We start from the raw sequence: 19052 nt of genomic DNA on the forward strand, positions 1-19052 counted from the left end.
AGGAAATGTTTTCAAAACAAAAACAAAAAAAGTTTAAGATCCTTTTGTTTAAATTCAAAATAGAAAAGGTCTGATTGGATCAATATGATCAGATTGTAGATTTGGCCCAATTTCCCAATCATAACACTCGAGCCATTAGTTATTCTGGCATTTCGAGCTTGGGCTGACCCAGATGAAGAAGAGAGTCATATCAGGCTTGGGTTGACCTGATCCATTTGGTACCGGGAGGAGATTCATAAGATAACAACTCAACATTAATTGAAGTTCTACTGTAAGAGGGCAACCAGTACTTCATTAAGAAAAAATAATAAAATTACATCGAACAAAAGTCATGTTGCCAAAGAAAATGGGGCACAAGAAATAACACTGCAAGAATTACAAGATGAGGAAAGCAGCTTCTCAACATTAGAATGGAAGCCTCAATAATAATGATAATTAACAAACAAAAAAAGACAACAAATATTTGGTTGGGAAATCAATCTATGGATCCCAACAAACTCGACTGTAAAGACACTACATGTACAAATTACAATCAATCTCAGTCTCGACTGGGTAGATTATAAACCAGCAGAAGACATGAATATACCCCCATGCATCAAAGGGGTTCCCAAAAAAATGAATTAATTATAAATCATTAACAAATAATTATAGCAGTAATTAATATAATTGGCCTGTCATATTAGTTTCTGCCTGTCTTGAGCTTCTTCGGGGCATGTTCAGAGTCTTCACCACTTGCAACTCTAGAGTGTCTTTTTCCTTGATTGCTAGAGAGGATCTCGTTGTCCTGCAGTAGAATGGGCGAAATGTTTAATTATATATGTTTCTGCAAAATGAAACAGGGGAATGACAATGGCGTAACAAAACCTGCATCAACATGATACCTTAACAACAGATTTCGGTATAGGCGATCGACTATTTGCTCGCTTCCCAAGCTCGATTTGCACTGAGATGCTGGCCTGTGACAAATCCACACCAGAATTCTGCAGGGCTTGTGTCAGAGTATTCAACAACCTGTCCAATCCCGACATTCGATTATGTTATTGACTCATTCATAAATCTACAAGACAGAGTACTATCTTAATCTTCTCAAAGTTTATGGTTAGTACATTTGCAGCCAGGTCTGATGAATTAGATCACAGAACCTTAACCAAAGACCCATTAAATATGTGATTTGAACCAAAAGGAAACTCACCCTTGAGAGTACGCACTTGAGATGTTAATTCGACCGCCTTCAATTGTCAGCTCCTGTTCTTTTAGCTTATCCCTAGCGGCAGCACCATCGGTAGCACGCGATACTGTCTGGCATAACATAGATTGATGCTGAGATGTGTTCTCTGCATCAGATGGCAATCTAGGTGGAAGTTGAGGTACTGCAGCACCATCACTCCTGACAGGAGTGAAGAAGTTGGGCTGCATTGACAAAGGAAAGGGCATTGGCTTGCTTGTTATTCCAGGGTGGTGATCCATTGCTTTGAAGGTAGTTTCAGTACTTGTGTCAGATTCTACAGGGTTCTGAGCACTGCTTCCAGGAATTGACGGTGAAACAGAAGTAGTTTTCTCATCAAACTTTGCGGCAAATACTAATGCAGGACCAGACCCACCATTCATGCCTCGAGATTGATCGCAGTAACTTTCCCTAAGCTTGGGATTGTTTCTCTGCTTCAAGTAAAAAGACGATACTCTACAATTAGGCAACTCCAATATATACCGACACAAATTTGTGTGTATAAATCTTTTAGTAAATATGAACAGAATACATGCCACAAAGGCTAAAGACCTGACTTCTACGCCACAAGTGTAAAGCCCCACGAGTGACATTAAGGTTTTCAAATTGAAGGGGAACATAATCAGTAAAGGGAATAAAAAGGATTTACCCAAGGCATCAATTTCGCTGGATCAGGGTTCCATCCTTGGTAAGATCCCTCATACTTGTTTACTTTTTCCTGTAAAAACTGTATGTATTCGATAACCTGGGAAGCAAAAAGATTTGAAATTAAAAAAAAAAAACCCCAATTATTCAACAATTGAGATGAAAGATGAAAAAGGGAACAAATTACAACAATTAAAATTTGTATGTACCTCCAATAAAAATGACGCCTTATCTCTTTTTTGATCACTATGAGGAATGAGCTCTCTCAACATCTGGAATCTGCAATAATAAATTCAAGGGTCAATCTAATGTTCACAAAACCACCAAGGAGAAAAGCCATCTGATTATGCTATCAACTTTTTTATATCATATAAGAAACAGTATATTACTTCATACATATGAAACTTTCTCAAATTTGGGATTCATCTTTGGTTCGTGTAGTTCTCATTTCCAAAACATATGATTCACTATATTATATCAAATAGGAAATGTGTTGCAGCAGATTTAGAATGTGCAAACTATTAAAACTATAATTGCAAGGGAGGAACACTTGCCTATCATTTATTTTGCTCCTCCGCCGCTGCTCGGTGGCAGAGTGCTTGGACCGTGGTGTGTTAGCTTTCTGATCAGAGCCCTTAACGTCAACTTTTACCCTCAAATCTCCTTTAAAGAAACACCCAAACTCTTCAGTGAAGTTGAAAGAATGAAGGAAAATAAAAGCTGAAGAATTTTAAGTGAATCTTAGTGCTAAGAAGGATACATACCCTTATAGGGGGTGGTGGCAGTGGTGGTAGTAGTAGAGGTCTCCTTTTTGAGAACAAACTCTTCTTCATCGTCAAGTTCGTCTTCCTGGGTACTACCCTTGGCGGCAGACTTCATCATATCCATGAAGCTTATGTTCTTCTGACCAGATGACCTGATGAAATTTCAATTGCATATCAAAAACTGTATCTATAATATTGAAATCAGTAACGTGAGGAAATTAAAACATAAAGAGTTCGAGATGGTTAGTTACTAACTGAGCACTGAAGCAGTTGCGATGGTTGTTGGAAGATGACTGCGCAGGCCGCTCTGAAGACGTCCATTGCCCTGTAATCCCAGTAGCCGATAACTATCAGTTTCATTTCAAATTTTCACCATTTGTTCTTTCTTATCATTTCATTCAAAAGTAGAGGCTTATTCAAATAACCGTATTATACATGGAATATATGTGTTTGATGGTGAAGCATGAGCGATCAGAGTGAAAATATACACTACATCTATATATACCACATGGCACATGCAAAAATACAAATATTTTATTTTTTGTGGTCAACTGCAAAAATACAAATGAGGTTTAATTATTACCTCTCACAATACCCACTGGTCTTTCTCCCAAATTCTCCTTCCCTGTCTTTCCCTTATTCTTTAATGCAGATTCTTCCCACAAAGTGAATCCACTTCCAGTGTAAGAACTGCAGTTTGAGTGTTCCTCAACATTTCTGTCGGTGCTACTTGCTTGAGGTTGAGTGACTGTAAATACCGGCGATCCCTCTGGTTTTGGAACCCTTTGATTAAAATAAGAAATATGGCTTATAGTGTAAGTCCCAATCCCACCAGGGAGAATGTGCTCCACAGAAGAAGTTGGCTGCGCTGCTGCTGCTGCTGCATGAGATACTGGCTTTTCAGCAGTTGATATCTCAACCGATGTTTCTTCCTTAGCTATGCATTTCTTTCCCATTCGTTCCAGTGGTTGTAGAAAATCATGAGTTTCAAGGTAGCCTCCTGATCACATAATTAAACCAAACTTAGGTCTCTGAACCAGATAAACACAGCATATATCTAGCTCTACTATGATATCTTTAGGTCAAATTTTCACCAATTAGCTAGGCTAATATTTTTGTAGTTTCAAATTTGCAACATTTCCTTCTCCAACAGCTTCTACTGCATAAGCATTCAATATTTGACAAATTATGAAGCCATGAGAGAAAAAATTAATAATCATGTGGCATGGCAATGGATCAACAAACCAATAAATAAAATGTCATAATAATTATAAAAAGCTTATCTTTAAATTTTTATTTTATAGAAAATGAAAAAAATCCTTCAAATCTAATTTTTTTTCAGCATCATTTCTCAGATCCAAGATTTGGAAAACAACATGTTTAAAAACTTAACCACAAATTTTAACGAATATGACAAACAAAAAAAAAACAGAAAAGATTTAGCCATCACTTCACATCCCACGCTTCATCTGAATAGGCGTGATATGTGATATGTCAAATCATGTCTAACTTCCATGGGTGGGGTAAGTGGGTCCCATCAAGGCCCCACCCACATCTCCATCTCGTGCCAATCTAATGGTGCTGATTGGTAAAGGCTAACCCTCCCCTTTTTCGCATTGGCAGCCAATTCAAGGCTGGCCTACAATTCATGGCCCAGACGGATAACCAGATCCATTATTCAAATGTGGTCACGTGCATGCATAATAGCGACCCTTATTTGTTTAATTCAACAAACAAAATATATATATATATATTTTCCTCTCACATATATACATTAACGAAAAATAAAAAAAGGAAAGAGAAAAGCAAATTGTTTTTGGGATTTTAAACAAAAATATTCTGAAATCGAAGGAAAAATACAAGGATACCTTGAGAAGGTGGCCTTGGATCTTGTTGGGCAGTTGGATGACTGTAGAGTGACAGAAAGTCATGCGTTGGTTTCCTTCCTGTAGAAAAACTTTGAAATCAAGGTTAAGAAATAAAAGGCAATTCTATTGGTTCCCATTTCCTAAAATTCGTTTCCAAAAAATGAATCCGAAATAAATAAAACCAAAAAAAAAAAAAAGAAAAAAAAAAAAAAAGGGAATCCGTTTCCGAAAAATGAATACCTTCCGTTCCAAACGGACGAGGTTGAGGAAGCTCCATCCGTACAGGCGGGTTAAATAATTATTTGCGCGGAAAATTCTCTTCGTAATTTTAACAGAATTTCAGGGGAAATTCAGTAAGCGCTGGCAGAGCCTTCACTTTTATTTTATTTGAATTTTCAAACTGTTGAGGTTGGAGCTAAGATTCTTTCTGGTGCTGCACAGATCCGCCGAGAGCCTAACGCCTCCGCCAGAAGATCGGAGGCACATTCGCTTTTGCTTTTGCTTTCGCTTTCAGAAGCGGCCAAGATAAAAATCCAAGCTTTGATTCCAATTCTCCGAATGCTTTTCGATACCAGTTCCTTTGGCCGCAATTTTTTCGCCACGAAACTGTCAGTTGTTCCTCATAACTGATACAAGTTCATCAAACGGGACGTAAATTCACAGAATCAACGAATCTACCATTGAATTATAACCGGAAAGGATTTTTTTTTTTTTTTTAAAGCTTACCATAAATTAAAATTTAACATATTTGTCAAGCAGATTCAAAACTAATTAATTACACACAATTGGAAGTAACAAAAAAAAATCTCAGCAAGCGAATAAGATCCCAAGGGAGGAAGTTAAAAAATTTCAAACCTGCAACAATTCACGAGAAGATTGAGCTCCCAAGTCCTGTATATACACTGCAGAAAGTGCTTCGAATTCAGAGCTTGAAAATACCATAACGTAATTCGGGTAATTAAAGATCGAAAAAAAAAAACAACAGGTTCGAAATTTCGAGCAAAAATTTGACCTTTTTGAAAAATTCTGATCGGCGTCTTCTTTTTCAATTCCTCGTCCTGATAGCCGGACCCTCTCTCTCTCTCTCTCTCTCTCTCTCTCTATGTGAGTTTGTGAGTTGTGTGAGTTCTTTGGCTCAGGATCTTTTATACAGTTTTCATTTGCCTGCTTGCTTTGCTTTCTGTATTGTTTTTATTTATTTATTTAAATATTTGCTTTGGTTGTTTTCCGTTAGACAAACCCGCCGTTGGGTTAACGACGTTGCGGCGGGGTTAACGGCGTTAAGGTTTGTAGCGGAGGGTAAGTGTAGCGTGGTCGCTTACTCTTAACTGGGTAAGGCTGCTTTTCAGGGTTCACGGAACTCAATTATTTACTTTTGCTTGAATTCAATTTTTTAATGTTTTCGGCAATCCCCGATTTTTATTTATTCTTTTTTTGATTTGGCAATCCCGAGTAATACTCTTCTTTACTTGGTCTGTGTTTCTGTCCGTTTGTCCACATACGAAGATAATCACTTCATTTTTATTTTATTTTTCTTCCCAAAAAATAATATAAGGACAGGCTTGAATAATGTTTTAACAGATGACTTGTTTTTTTCTTATTTCCAATAGAAGTAGTAACAAGTGTTTATTTATGGGTATAATCTAGTGCTAATACTAATTTCATCTACCACCTTTTTCTTTATATTGTCGAAGATGATATTTATGTAGAGCTTTTTCCTTTGGAAGGAAGATTCTCTAAGGATTTCAACATTTATGTTAGCGTGCGTAAATTTTAAGGACTCGTTTGGTGCTCTTTCTGATACTTTACTTGAACAGTTTACTATCTTTGAAACAGATAATTATCTTAATTTGTTATTATTGAGATAGATAGTTAATTATCTTTTAATTAATGAGTTTTCAGTGTATAAACAGTATGTGACTGTGGAAGGAAGCAGTCCTTTTGGGGCCCCACTTTTGGGTACGCTTAAGCAATGCACGTGCAACCCTCTCTGCTTTTTGGGAGTTAGAGCTCAGCTCAGAAAGTACACAGATAATAAGAGAAAGGGAAGCGAAGTTTACACTGTTTCACTGCACAATAAGAGGGAAATAAAAAAGTCACGTGATCGGGTAAACTAAGCGTTGACGTAAGAACAGTAGAATGAATGTTGACCCCGTTATCCGTGACTTAACAACAACTAAATACGCTTAGTGATGATTAGGGGCACAGATCCCCATCAACCAATGTTAATAAATATTATTATTACTGCACTTGACTTTAGCTCACGAGCTGAGAAAAGCTCTCTCTCCTCTCTCTCCTCGGGCTGCGACTGACTTGTCACCTTGTGAAAGGATGTTGGTGGTAACGGAGCAAATGTCACGTGCCGCCCCACTCCTTCAGTTCACTCATTCATTTGGGTTTCGTTTTTTCTGTCTGTGCCGCTGAACGCGGAACTTCTGTCTATGTGGGGCGTGGCTTTGCATTTCCCCATGTATCCTTTCATTACGCAAGGGCTGAGTATAAGTGTGGAAAAGAGATGACATTATTGCTATCCAGTTTATTATAAATTTTCATATAAAAAACTTATCACCTATAACATGTCAATGATTGATCGAAAATAGGAAAATATTGTTATTTTCGTTTAACACGAATATTTTTCGTGAAATAAGTGATTTCAAACCGTGAAATATTTAAAAACTCTTAAATTCAACCGATTAGGCAGTACCTGTACTAAAAGGCTAATTTGAAAAAAGAAAATAAAAAATCAGTTATAAATTGATTTGAATCATCCATACGTAAATGAATCGTAACAAGAATAGTTTAACTAAGATCAATTCGTTATTTTTCTCCTTGTTTTCAAAACAATAACAATTATTGGTCCACACTGTTTATAGAGAATCTTAATGTTAATTAATAAAGAATTATAATTCTTTATATGATTTGTATTAATCTCCGACAATCATGCATGGCAATTGAGCATTCACATTGCGATCCAACAGCTTGGCGTGACAATCCACTTCCCTTCCTTTCCATTTCTCACAATACAAGTAGTATTAAAATTGGGAGAACATGGCTCTCAATTCACAAGTCGTACAAACATTTAAATTAAAATGAATTAAGTCGTACAGTGTAGGTTGTTTTGTGTTTCTCTTTCAGCATCAGCCACCCTAACCCTAGTTTCAAGTTTCAACATATGGCACCGCTACTTCTGTTCCTCTAAAATATTTACAATAAATAATTTTGTTGGATACCTCGAACCCGTCTTTAATTAATTCAATTTAACATTTTTTTTAAACTTGTAGTTTGTCAAAATATATTGAATTTTGATGCATTTTTAGGGAGCATGTTGTTGAATAATAAGGCAAATGTGCCGTGTCAAGCTAGAATTAGATAAATTTATAATACGAATTGTCATGTGACGCCCACCCAATAAGATGCTTGCAAATACTTGTTTTCTCTGGATTAATTCCTATTTAAGTCACATGATCATAACTAATTAAATTATTAAGTGTACCACGTCTCCTGTTTCCTAAGAAGCTGCGGCTCACACCATCATGTCTTAATAATTAGTAATTGGTAAAAGGTGTAGTAATTTCTAAGATTGCTATAAGTAATTGGTAGATTTGTTTGCAGGAAATTGTACTTTGCACACGTGATCGTCCTATATGAATAGAGAGTACAAAATTTGGAATGGAAAAAAATGAACCCCACATGCAACTACTACTAGTCCTGAGTCGTAAATGCATCTAATGCTGTCTACCTTACATCACGTGCAGGATAAAGATTAATTAGCTAGTAAACTGGATTAGAGCATTTAGGTTTGGCAAGAAGATAAAATAATTGAGCATAAAATTGATTAAGTTGGTAATTAAACAGTTTGAGAAGCCAGGGCAAACTTTTAAGGTAAAAAGGTGGAGAGCCCTTTAGCTAGGACTGGGAGGGTAGTGAGTAGTGAGTGGCTCAATCGCTCAAGAAGATGTGACCCCTGAAAAGTGATATGTGCGTTAGCTAATTGAGCTAGGTCATTTTCATGCTTTGTCGTCACAAACGGCAATGCCCATGGGCCACCTGAGTTGACCCCCCACCTCACGTGCATAAAAAGAAACATGGCAAAACCCACAGCCCTCACTCACTCAATTTATTAAGTTATTAACATCAACAACAACAACACGGCCCCCTTTCTTGTTTCTGCCTCTGGAAACAATATAAATAATGTTTAGATAAAATAGCAGTAATAATATAAAATTACTTGCTTATTTAAAAACTACCTATCCTATAACTTGAAAGAATATGAATAACTTGTTGTCACCACTTCTTTCTAACCCTACCTACATTAAACAACTTGATAATAAAGTGATTATAAACAGCTTATAGTAAAAGTGATTAAAGATTCCAATACAAACAGGACAGCACACTGGGTTCATGTACCTTGTACAGCTCCACTCATTCTTTTTTTTTAATGAATTTTTTAATATGGGGGAAGAGCCAAAACAGTAGTTCATGCATGCATTTCTCCAGAAACCAAAATTTAAATCTATCCGAATAGCAACAAATTTCTAATAATAATTTATCTAATTAAAGCTTAGTTTATTTACAGAGAACAAATAAGAAAGGGAAAGAAAGAAACAATTTTGGAAAAGTTTTTATTTTATTTTTAAAAAAGGATGGGAATTGGAGGGTGGGGACTTTTGTTTTTAGCAACGGGGTGTTTCGGCGTAACATGGACATTCCCTTCTTAAGGAATCCGTTTAGGGATTAGTTAACAAATCATTTTTGCGTGTTTCTGCATTTGCAGCTTATAGGATAATGGATTTTCCATTCTCTCATCTCATCTCTCGGACATATGTGATTAATAAATCATAATTCAACCATTAATTTAATTAAATCTTCGGAGGCAACTAATTAGTTTTTCTCCACGACTTTTACGGGCACGGACGCGTGTCAGTTTTCCCGGGGAATCCGCACCGCATCACGTGATTGAAAATGTCTGCCTACCACATCGTCAGCCTCCCAAATCACGTGGCCAACTCACCCTTGCGTTGTTGGTGGGTCCCCCACGCCACTACAACTATTACGCGATCCCGTTCTCCCCCTATTTTATTTTCCCTTTATTCCCGAAAATAAATAATTAAATCAATTTGAGAAGACGGTTTTGGGTTCGTCGAAAGTGGTTTCGTAACCCTCCTACTATTCGGCGACGCCGTCAGCACACAGTACGTTAAATTACATCTCATATCTTGATAAATCCCATAAAATAAAATAAATCCTTACTTTAGCTCCGCTTACGATAAAAACATACGTGAATTAAGTTAGTTTGCTAATAAAGCGTATCCGTCTACTTGCATTCAAGTTCAAGTCTGTGGATAAGCATGAATGGTAGGGCTGGGGGATATTTGAGCACGAGACGGAGATATTTGAGCACGAGACGGAGGAAAAGTGGTTTTTGGTTGGTGGTGGCGAATACCAGTGTACTAGCCTAAAGCCATGTGATAGGCATACGTATGTTTTTATAATGACGTGACTGGACCCTCCCCACTCAGACAGAGAGAACGAAAGGCTACGCAGCCCGCACGTGAGCAGGCAGCTCCTCACTTGCGCCCATCCCCTGCCGTTCATCCATCTCATCTCTGCCGCCTCCTCGCGTGCGGTGGGGACCCCCCCAACTATCACCACTTCGCCACGCCCTCGCCTCTCTCCCTTTAACGCTGTCAAATGCTGCTGCTAGCGACCTTTTTGACGACGTTTGAGTTGATGAAATGCCTCAACCACCCTTTGGAGTGTTGCGAAAGGGGCGAGATGACGTAGGGGTAGTTTAGGAAAGAAAGTGATGGGCATGGGCACGGCCGCATCACGCATGGCTTGGGATTTTATAGGTTGGCTAAGCTACCTAGGAGTAGGTCATAGGGGCATAGCCTTGCTGGGCTAAATAGTGTTGGTACGTGAAGCACGTGCTAAGCGGTGCGGGGTCTCTTCTTCTCTCCTCCTCACTCTCTTTCTCGTGACGGTGTCACGTGGGGTTGGGAGTGGGACCCGCGAATTACCCATCCGAAAAAGAGAAAGGCAAAACTTGAGTGTGGGGGCATGTGCTTGCCTTTCCCAAGTGACCTGTCGTTTATGGGTCATTGAAATGTGAAATTGAGATGTGGGGCCGTTCCAGCGTTACGTGGCGCACTCACGTGCAGTCTCGCGTACGCTTTTGCCTGGTCTTTATACGCCAGACGTGGCCCTAGGGGAGGTTGGACATGTGTCTCCATCGATCGTGGCAGCCCTAGATTCTAAACATAATAACTTTGCCCATTCCCATGATTTAAGCTTCCAATTCAAAGGGTTTTTCAGATGTAGATTTTAGGGTTGCACTTGTTGTTTTTAGCACATTTATATGGTTATGGCTTATGGGTTTAGGACCACCTGCTCCATTTTGATATCCCATGCTAGCTATAACATAAAGTTTGAATGCCCCACTTTTGAGGTTAGATGAGCAGTATTTGGATTTGGATTGAGCATTTTTAGTTTTAGATTATAATGCATACTTTTGGGCCATCGCGACGGAAGGCTCTTGTCGCGATAATATGTAGTAGTGGATGATAAAGCCCACATTGATAAAAAGGGGAAGAAAAAAAAAAAGCCCACACCAAATTAGGATAAGAGTTTGGCCCCTTCAGATTATTTTCTCATCCCCGAACAAACCAATTTTAAAAATAAAAAAAAAAGGAGCTTTCATAACGAGGGGGCTACATTGAGAGAGCATGTTGAGCGGTTTAATCTAACCGTCCAATAATAACTATGCAATTGATCGGATGGCTGTTAAGAACCCCTCCTTACAATCTCCCTTCAAGATCTTTAACAATATTCCGCAAAATGGGTTAATGAATTTAATGACGGTTCTAATTTTTTTTTTAAAGAAAAGGATTTCAAGGACGGCCCACTTTTTGTTACAGCCCACATTTTGAGCCCATACCCGGGTAGCATGGCGGTCATTTTTTCTGAAAGCTTGGTTACTTTTTGTTTTTTTAGGAAATATGCGGTCTTGAGTCTTGCCTCCTGCTGATGCTGCAGGCCGGTAAACAAGCGGCAAATGTAATGTCATTATTTATTTATTTATTTATGTCAGCAGACAGGACAGTGTCACTTAATTGTCCCCACCAAAACTTTTTCCACGTCTTGAACGCGCGATTCTCCGTACAGTACAGATTCAGTACTACTAAATCAATGGTCGTGATCACACATCCGCCCATGATCCTACGGTCGTCCTTTACGAACTTGAGAGTCAAAGGCGGTCAAGATGATATCAGGTGTTTGTTGTAAAATCACAAAACAGGAGAAGGCTTCTTCTTCGTACAACAAACACATTACGTTCATTATAAGGATCCACGCAGAGAAAAAGCCAAGGAGAGAATAGGGAAAGAGTGAGAGAGGTTTTGGGGCTTTTGGGGAAGACAGTTCTCTCTGTGGAACTGGAAGACCCCTGATTGCTTCATCATATGTAGCCATTGGATCTTCTCCACGCCTGATCATCATCAACTCTTCTCTCTCTCTCTCTCTCTCGCTGATCTTGGCCTCCAAGATTAAGTTCTGACGAGGCGACTCAGACGCCGGTGAGTTTTCAATCTTGAACTCGTACGAACATGAACCTTTTCTTTCTTTAACGCAATATTCGTATGTTGGCTGATATCTTTAGTTTCTGATTTTCAACTTCATTTTGGTTTCTTGCAAGTTTTCATTTCAGAGGAAGTTTCTCTTACCTATTTTGCCCCGTTTGGTTAACGAGAAACTGCAGCAAAGCAAGCCAAACAGAAATGGAACTTTTTCTACTTTTTCTCGGCAACCAAACAGGGTAGTTAAGACAAAATCGATGTGACTTCTCTGGTTATTAAAAGTAGTCAATTTTGAGAGTGTTTAACTTCTTTCCCTCCCTACTAGATGGTCCAAGTAAAATTAAAGGAATGATGAAGGATTGCGTAAGTTTTGTTTACTGATCATCATTTTGATTGCTTGGTCCTTATTGTTGTTGTCTTAATTTTCTTAGGCAGACTGCTTTAATTAATTAATCAATTGAAAATATAGGGTTACGATTAATATTGTTTGAATACTAGTAGTTGTATGATCTTGTGTTACTTCTTCTTATGTATGCTGTATGTAATGAGACATATTTACACCTATTCTTGGCAGGTTTTAATTATTCTGAATCATCAAGTAGGGCCAGGCCATCAGAAAGATTTCCTGATGTAGTCCCTGACTGACTGCATAGGTTGCCTGTGTTTATGTTGTAAATGGTTTTCTAGCGTAAAGTTAGCTTAGTTTATGATCGATTGGCAGCCTTTCGTGTCTCTCATTCAATTGGGTCAGCCATTGGCCACGTGCTGCGAGAGTGGGAAGGATTTGCACCTTGGTATCACCTCTATTGCCAGATTGGAAGTAACAATTCCTCCTTTATTTCATGACTACAAAGTTGGAGAGTCCTGTTAAGACCCAGATGGTTGTGACACTCATCAGTGGGCTGCTCAATCGGGATTCCCATGAGAGCACAAGAGGAAACCTTGCCCGGAGGAGACGTGTCTTTGTGCAGACTGAGACTGGCTGTGTCTTGGGAATGGAGTTGGAAAGGGGTGACAATGCTCACACAGTCAAAAGGAGGTTGCAGCTTGCCCTCAGTGTACCTACCGACCAGAGCTCTTTGACATTTGGGGATCGTATATTAAACAATGATCTTAGTGCCATCCGCAATCATTCCCCACTGCTACTTGCAAGAAATGCCATGCATAGAAGCTCATCGACTCCTTGTCTCTCACCTACGGGAAAGAATCTTCTCCAGAAGGATCAAAGTGATCCTATTGAGATTTTAGGGTGTCCAAATAACTTTGCCAGAATTGATGAACTGGTTAAGGACATTGTGGCGGCCATCAAGAAGGGGGTTGATCCAATCCCTGTTCATGGTGGGCTAGGTGGTGCTTACTACTTCAGGAACATCAGTGGAGAGAGTGTTGCCATCGTGAAGCCAACAGATGAGGAGCCATTTGCACCAAACAACCCTAAAGGCTTTGTAGGCAAAGCTCTTGGGCAGCCTGGCCTGAAGAGTTCAGTGCGAGTTGGGGAAACAGGGTTTCGAGAAGTTGCTGCCTACCTTCTGGATTATGATCACTTTGCTAATGTGCCTCCAACTGTTCTTGTGAAGGTTGCACATCAAATCTTCAATGTTAATTGTGGTGTCAATGGGGACAAGATTCAGAAGAAGAAAAGGGTTAGCAAAATTGCATCACTGCAGCAGTTCATCCTTCATGACTATGATGCTGGTGACTGTGGAACCTCAAGTTTTCCAGTAGCAGCTGTTCATAGAATAGGCATTTTAGATATTAGGATCTTTAACACTGACAGGCATGCAGGGAACCTGCTGGTTAAAAAGCTTGATGGGGAGTTTGGTCAGGTGGAGCTCATTCCAATTGATCATGGCCTTTGTTTGCCAGAGCACTTGGAAGATCCATATTTTGAGTGGATTCATTGGCCTCAGGCATCAATTCCTTTCTCTGAGGATGAGCTTGAGTATATAAGGAATCTCGATCCAATTTGTGATTCTGAGATGCTAAAGATGGAGCTGCCTATGATTCGGGAGGCATGCCTTAGAGTTCTGGTCCTGTGCACAATATTCCTCAAGGAAGCAACGGCTTTTGGACTGTGTCTTGCTGAGATTGGTGAGATGATGAGTAGGGAGTTCGGAGGCCGAGAAGAGAAGCCAAGCGAACTTGAGGCTGTATGCCTTGAGGCCAGGAGGATTATAGAAGATTTAAACATGTCAAACGTTGAGGCTGAAGAAGGAAACGAAGAGTTTCTTTTCGATATAGATTGTGAGAATGCAATGATTGTAGACCCTTCACAAGTGATCTCAAGAGACTTCTTTGACCAGGTTTCATATCCTACCCGAACAAGCATTGTGAAGGTTGCTGATATAAGGCCAGTCAGGCCAGAGGAAAATTGGTATAAAACTGCTTCAAAATTGCCCACGTCTCTGAAAAATATTGATGTGGGTGTCAGAAGAAGTGCAAATGATCAGTTACCTACCTCAATAAGCTTTGTGAAGGTTGCTGATATGAGTGAGGAGCAATGGATTCTGTTTCTTGAAAAGGTCAGGGAGCTTCTGTACCCTGCCTTTGGCAACCGAAGGCGTGCAACCATTGGGCAGAGACAAAGGCTGGGATCATCTTGCAAGTTTTGATATAATTTGACCGGCGGTCGATGTAGAAGCATGGAACAGACGACAAACTGCTCTTGTTTTTGTAGATATTTTTGGGGAGTCTGAGCTCGGTAGTAGTGAAGATCATTGTCATCGCTGTGGAAGCAGTCCTGTGGCCTATTCTAAACGTTTTGAGACTTATCAAGAAATCACATGTAGAAAATTAGGGTAAAAAAAAGTAGACAGAAATGAGGAAAAAGCAAAATCCATAGGGTGTTATATATATTGAATATGTGAACTAATTCTGCAATTGTCATTTCTTTTATTTGTTTCTTCTGCTGTGTGCTCCCATTAAATCTATCTAGCTGAGATTTACATGTTCGAAAGGGCAGATAAATCATCCATTTGAGTATTTTAAGGGGGCCAACCGCAACCACCCTCCTCCCCCACCTTGATTTTAAATGAAGCATATAGCACCCAATGTTTAAATGTTTGCTTTGTAAAATAAATACAATAAAAGGAGTTCATACAAATAGAATCGACTTTTTATTTCATAGAATGAATGAATGAATCAAGGTGGGGTTATGAATGAATGAATAAATGAATCAATGGAATTAGACACAATACACAATTGGAACCCTAGGGATCTTATTCATGCTTATGACAACAAGTAATGAATAAATCAGTTACATACTGCTCAGTCAGTCACTCATTAACTCCACATTCCTGCTCCTACGGGATAGATGAACCAAAACAAATTACATTTTTAGGAGGGAGGGTGCAAACTATTTCGGTGGCTGGAATGCAGCGGTCGGGACAGATTATGATAAACCTCAACTTAATTTTGCAGAACCTGCCATAATGGAACTGACTACATCTTTCACAAAACCATAAAAGCAATCTCGGCAGGACTTGGGCATCAAATTGGATTTATGTTGCTGACGAAACTGCTCGGTGTGGCAGCATACTAAGCTTGGAAAGGAAGGCATGCCAGACTTTGGATGCTCTAAACCACATGCAGCCAAGATGGCATGCGTGGAACGCCATGCAATTTCCTTGAATGCATCAACTTCTGCAGAAGCAACAAATTTGGAGTAAAAGTAATTAACTTCTGTTCATGTTACAAATTTCTTTCATCTAAATCCATACAAACAAACATTACACACAGACTGCAAAGTGGCCTAAATATTTCTGTATAAATAACAATGCAATGAAATATAAATAGTTCCAAACAAGTTTCAAGGTACTATCGCTTTCCTGTTTTCTCCACACCATGCAAATGGTAAAAATGGTAAATTACTTTTTTGTTCTTTTTCTTTCTCAAGTAATAGTGCACTCTTCATCAAAATAATGCTTAGCTGCTATGAGAATAGATACGGGTTAAATTTGTACTACCTACCCTTATAACTTGCACATTGTAGCATTGACCAAAATAAGTATATGTATATAGATCAAGTATTAAATTAAAGCATGGAAATCATACCTAACCGTTTGTCTTTGCTTAAAAGCTTCAAGTTGATCTTGACAAGAGATTTGATTTCGCTTTTGGCATCATCATATTTTCTGACCATGCTTTCCACACAATTCTCCGCCCCTCCAATATTTCTCTTCTGCACATCTAGTTTACTGGAAGACGAAGCAATGAGCTCTGGTTTGGCATAAAAAGAAGAACAAGCAGGCCCACTTTGCTCATCGGTGATATTTTTTGAAGCCTGATTTGCAAGTCTCTGTAACAATGTTGACCTATTTAAGTTCCCAGAAAACTGAGATTCAAATAATCCTGGTGAACTACTAATTGAAAGGCCTTCACTAGACTCTACTCCCTCCTGAGCTCTACCCCTGAACTGCCTTTCCTTTTCCAACTTTAAAGATTGATGTCTTATTGTTTCTTTCTCACGAGAATTACATTTGTAGGCCTCCATTTCAGTTCTTCTCCGATCCCAATCTCCAAGTTGTCGGCTTTTTAAAATATCAACGCTTGAGTTTACATTCATTGCTTCTTTTGAGGCACTCGCTTCCCTAGAAAGAAGTTTTGGGAGCTGAACAGCACTGCTGGTCTTTATATGAACATTTTTCAATGCCTTGTCAATATCATCTGAGCCACAATCAACTTGATTTGTTGGTCTCTGACAACCAGTGGAAGATGAGGATTGCGCTTGACCTGATATACCAAAACATGAATGATGAGTTCGTTTAATTGAATCACTGCTTCTGCCAGCAGGAAGTTCTGAGAACTGAACTGCGCTGCTGCACTTTTCATGAGCATGCTGTACTGACCTTGCAATATCCATCATTTTCCACGCCTTGTCAATATCATTATCATGTGAACCACACCTCTCTCGATTTTCCAGTTGCTGGCAACTTGTAGACGATGAGGTTTGTGTTTCGCCTGATCTTTCATGGAATACAACGTCATTATTATGCTTTTGACTACAACTGTAGCCAGATGTAGATGAATTAGAAGGGAAGCTCAACAAACCACTTTGGAAGGAATTCCAATTTTCACGAAGTGCTTGTACACGGGTGTGCACATTGCGATGGCGATCCAATGTTCTCGCAATTGATTCAGTTGGTCGTGTTCTTGCAACCGATTCAGTTGGTCTACCGGCAACACTTGGTAGTGTATTTGCAACTGATTCAGTTGGTCTATCGGCAACACTTGGTAGCGTACTTGCAACTGAATCATTTGGTCTACTGGAAACATTTGGTAGTGTACTTGGAACTGAGTCAGTTGGTCTATTGGAAACACTTGGTAGTGTTCTTGCTGGCGTAGTTACTTCAACTGTAATACTGGTACACCCGTCAGGGACAACAGGTATGACTGTTTGAGGGATTCTCATCATATATCTATTAACCACTGTGGTATGACTATTTGATCCTCGTTCACTGGGCAAGTCAGATGGCACAGCTGTTGGTATGAATTCTTCATCATCAGAATCAGAACTGACATGATTTTCAATCGTAGAAATGCAGTCTTGGCAGAACCAATCATCGTCTGGTAAAGTATGACCAAGTCCAACACAGTATGTATGAGCGGCTGAGTCACACATCTCACAAAGCAACAGAAGACTTTCATCTGTCGCAAGGTGGCACACATCACACAGAACATGGTCATGAGAATGGTAAACCTGCAAATTACAAAACAACCAATGTGAGGGAAATATAAATTTGGAAAACCTTCAACTTTAGCAGGTAGCAAACTTTTTTTGTTAAATTACAAAACAACCAATGAATGTTAGGGAAATATAAATTTGAAAGAATTTGAGGTTCAGCAAGTAGCAAACCTTTTTTTGTTAAATTACAAAACAACCAATGTTAGGGAAACATAGATTTGAAAGACATTGAACTTCAGCAAGCAGCCTTTTTTGTTAAATTAGAACACAACCAATGTGACGGAAACATAAATTTGAACGACACTGCTTTAACAAGGTGTAAAATTTAATCATAAATTTGTTGAATTAGAGCCGTTAATGAAAAACAAAAAACCCAAATCAGCAATACAAGTGAAAATAAACAAATATTGTCACCTGATCGCGAAGGGGAACCTTGAAGGTTCGCTGGCGGGCAAAGACACCGGCTTTCCGGTGTCTACGAATGGTGGTGAACCTCCTTCGACAAAGTGGGCAGCGTGATTCCGTTTTAGACCACTCCATAATACAGTAGAAGCAGAAGTAGTGATCACAGCAATCGATTTCGCCTCTGACCGCTTTCTCATCGTTGGAGTAGCAAATTGCGCAGCTCTGAGAAGAATATGAACTTACAATTTCTTGGGGGTCGTCTTGAATTGGGTCCTTTCCTGATTGGATTTCGGGTTTAAGGGTTTTCAGGCGTTTGTTTGGGGAAGAAGAAGACGACATGTCTGCGTCACCCGCCACTGGCAGCTTATTAGTGTTACTATGCTATCTCTGCGCCAAGACCTGGAAGCTTTTATTTTGCTACGGAAATAAATCCCAACAGAATCGGGATTATCGGAGTTTTTTTTCTCTTTGTTAAAATTTATGCGCCAAATTTCTTTCCTTTTTAAAGGGCCTTTATTTCGGTGGAGAAATCAAAACAGAATCAGGATTCAAGCAAATGGGTTGGGCTGGCTTAGTTCTTAAATTTCATGGCCCAAGTTACCAACGTCTCATTAATTTTTGGGAGATTCACTATTATACCCAATATGGGGGCCCAAATTATAAAAATATCCTATATAAAATGGACTTTAGAAACACACCCAAAGCCCATTTACAACATAACAAAAAAGCTTTTAACTTCTTATAAATTACAAAACTGCCATCAATTTCTTAAAACAAGCCCAACCCCAAAATCTCATAAAAATACCCAAAACACTCAATAGGGCATCAAAGTAATTTAATAATCAATATTAAATTCAATAAGGCCAGCTATCATTTTTTGGGTTTTTT

General features: G+C 39.1%; 2 protein-coding genes and 1 pseudogene across 6 annotated transcripts; 1 reads left to right on the forward strand and 2 right to left on the reverse strand.

Annotated features, from left to right (window-relative positions):
* Positions 265-5661, reverse strand: LOC18777940 (transcription factor BIM1). Of its 5 annotated transcripts, none has more exons than XM_020564410.1 (13): positions 5515-5661; positions 5358-5404; positions 4743-5128; positions 4503-4580; positions 3218-3634; positions 2890-2959; positions 2635-2786; positions 2425-2533; positions 2080-2149; positions 1875-1970; positions 1193-1659; positions 882-1011; positions 265-784 (listed from the first exon to the last, which is right to left on the reverse strand). In XM_020564410.1, exons 3-13 carry the CDS (start codon positions 4777-4779, stop codon positions 680-682), a joined length of 1731 nt encoding a protein of 576 aa, XP_020419999.1. In that variant the 5' UTR covers positions 4780-5128; positions 5358-5404; positions 5515-5661; the 3' UTR covers positions 265-679. The 5 variants fall into 5 exon arrangements, with proteins under 5 accessions (XP_020419999.1, XP_020420001.1, XP_020420002.1 ...); XM_020564412.1 differs by having other exon boundaries at positions 1193-1656; positions 5515-5660; XM_020564413.1 differs by having other exon boundaries at positions 3218-3631; positions 5358-5661.
* On the forward strand, positions 11859-14980 carry LOC18777674 (annotated as a pseudogene).
* On the reverse strand, positions 15170-18637 carry LOC18777053. The gene is made up of 3 exons (XM_020564259.1): positions 18174-18637; positions 16130-17774; positions 15170-15718 (listed from the first exon to the last, which is right to left on the reverse strand). The coding sequence occupies exons 1-3, from the start codon at positions 18501-18503 to the stop codon at positions 15480-15482; spliced, it is 2214 nt and encodes a 737-aa protein (XP_020419848.1). The 5' UTR covers positions 18504-18637; the 3' UTR covers positions 15170-15479.

This window comes from Prunus persica, chromosome G5, assembly GCF_000346465.2.
Source record: "Prunus persica cultivar Lovell chromosome G5, Prunus_persica_NCBIv2, whole genome shotgun sequence".
Classification (NCBI taxonomy): Eukaryota; Viridiplantae; Streptophyta; class Magnoliopsida; order Rosales; family Rosaceae; genus Prunus; species Prunus persica.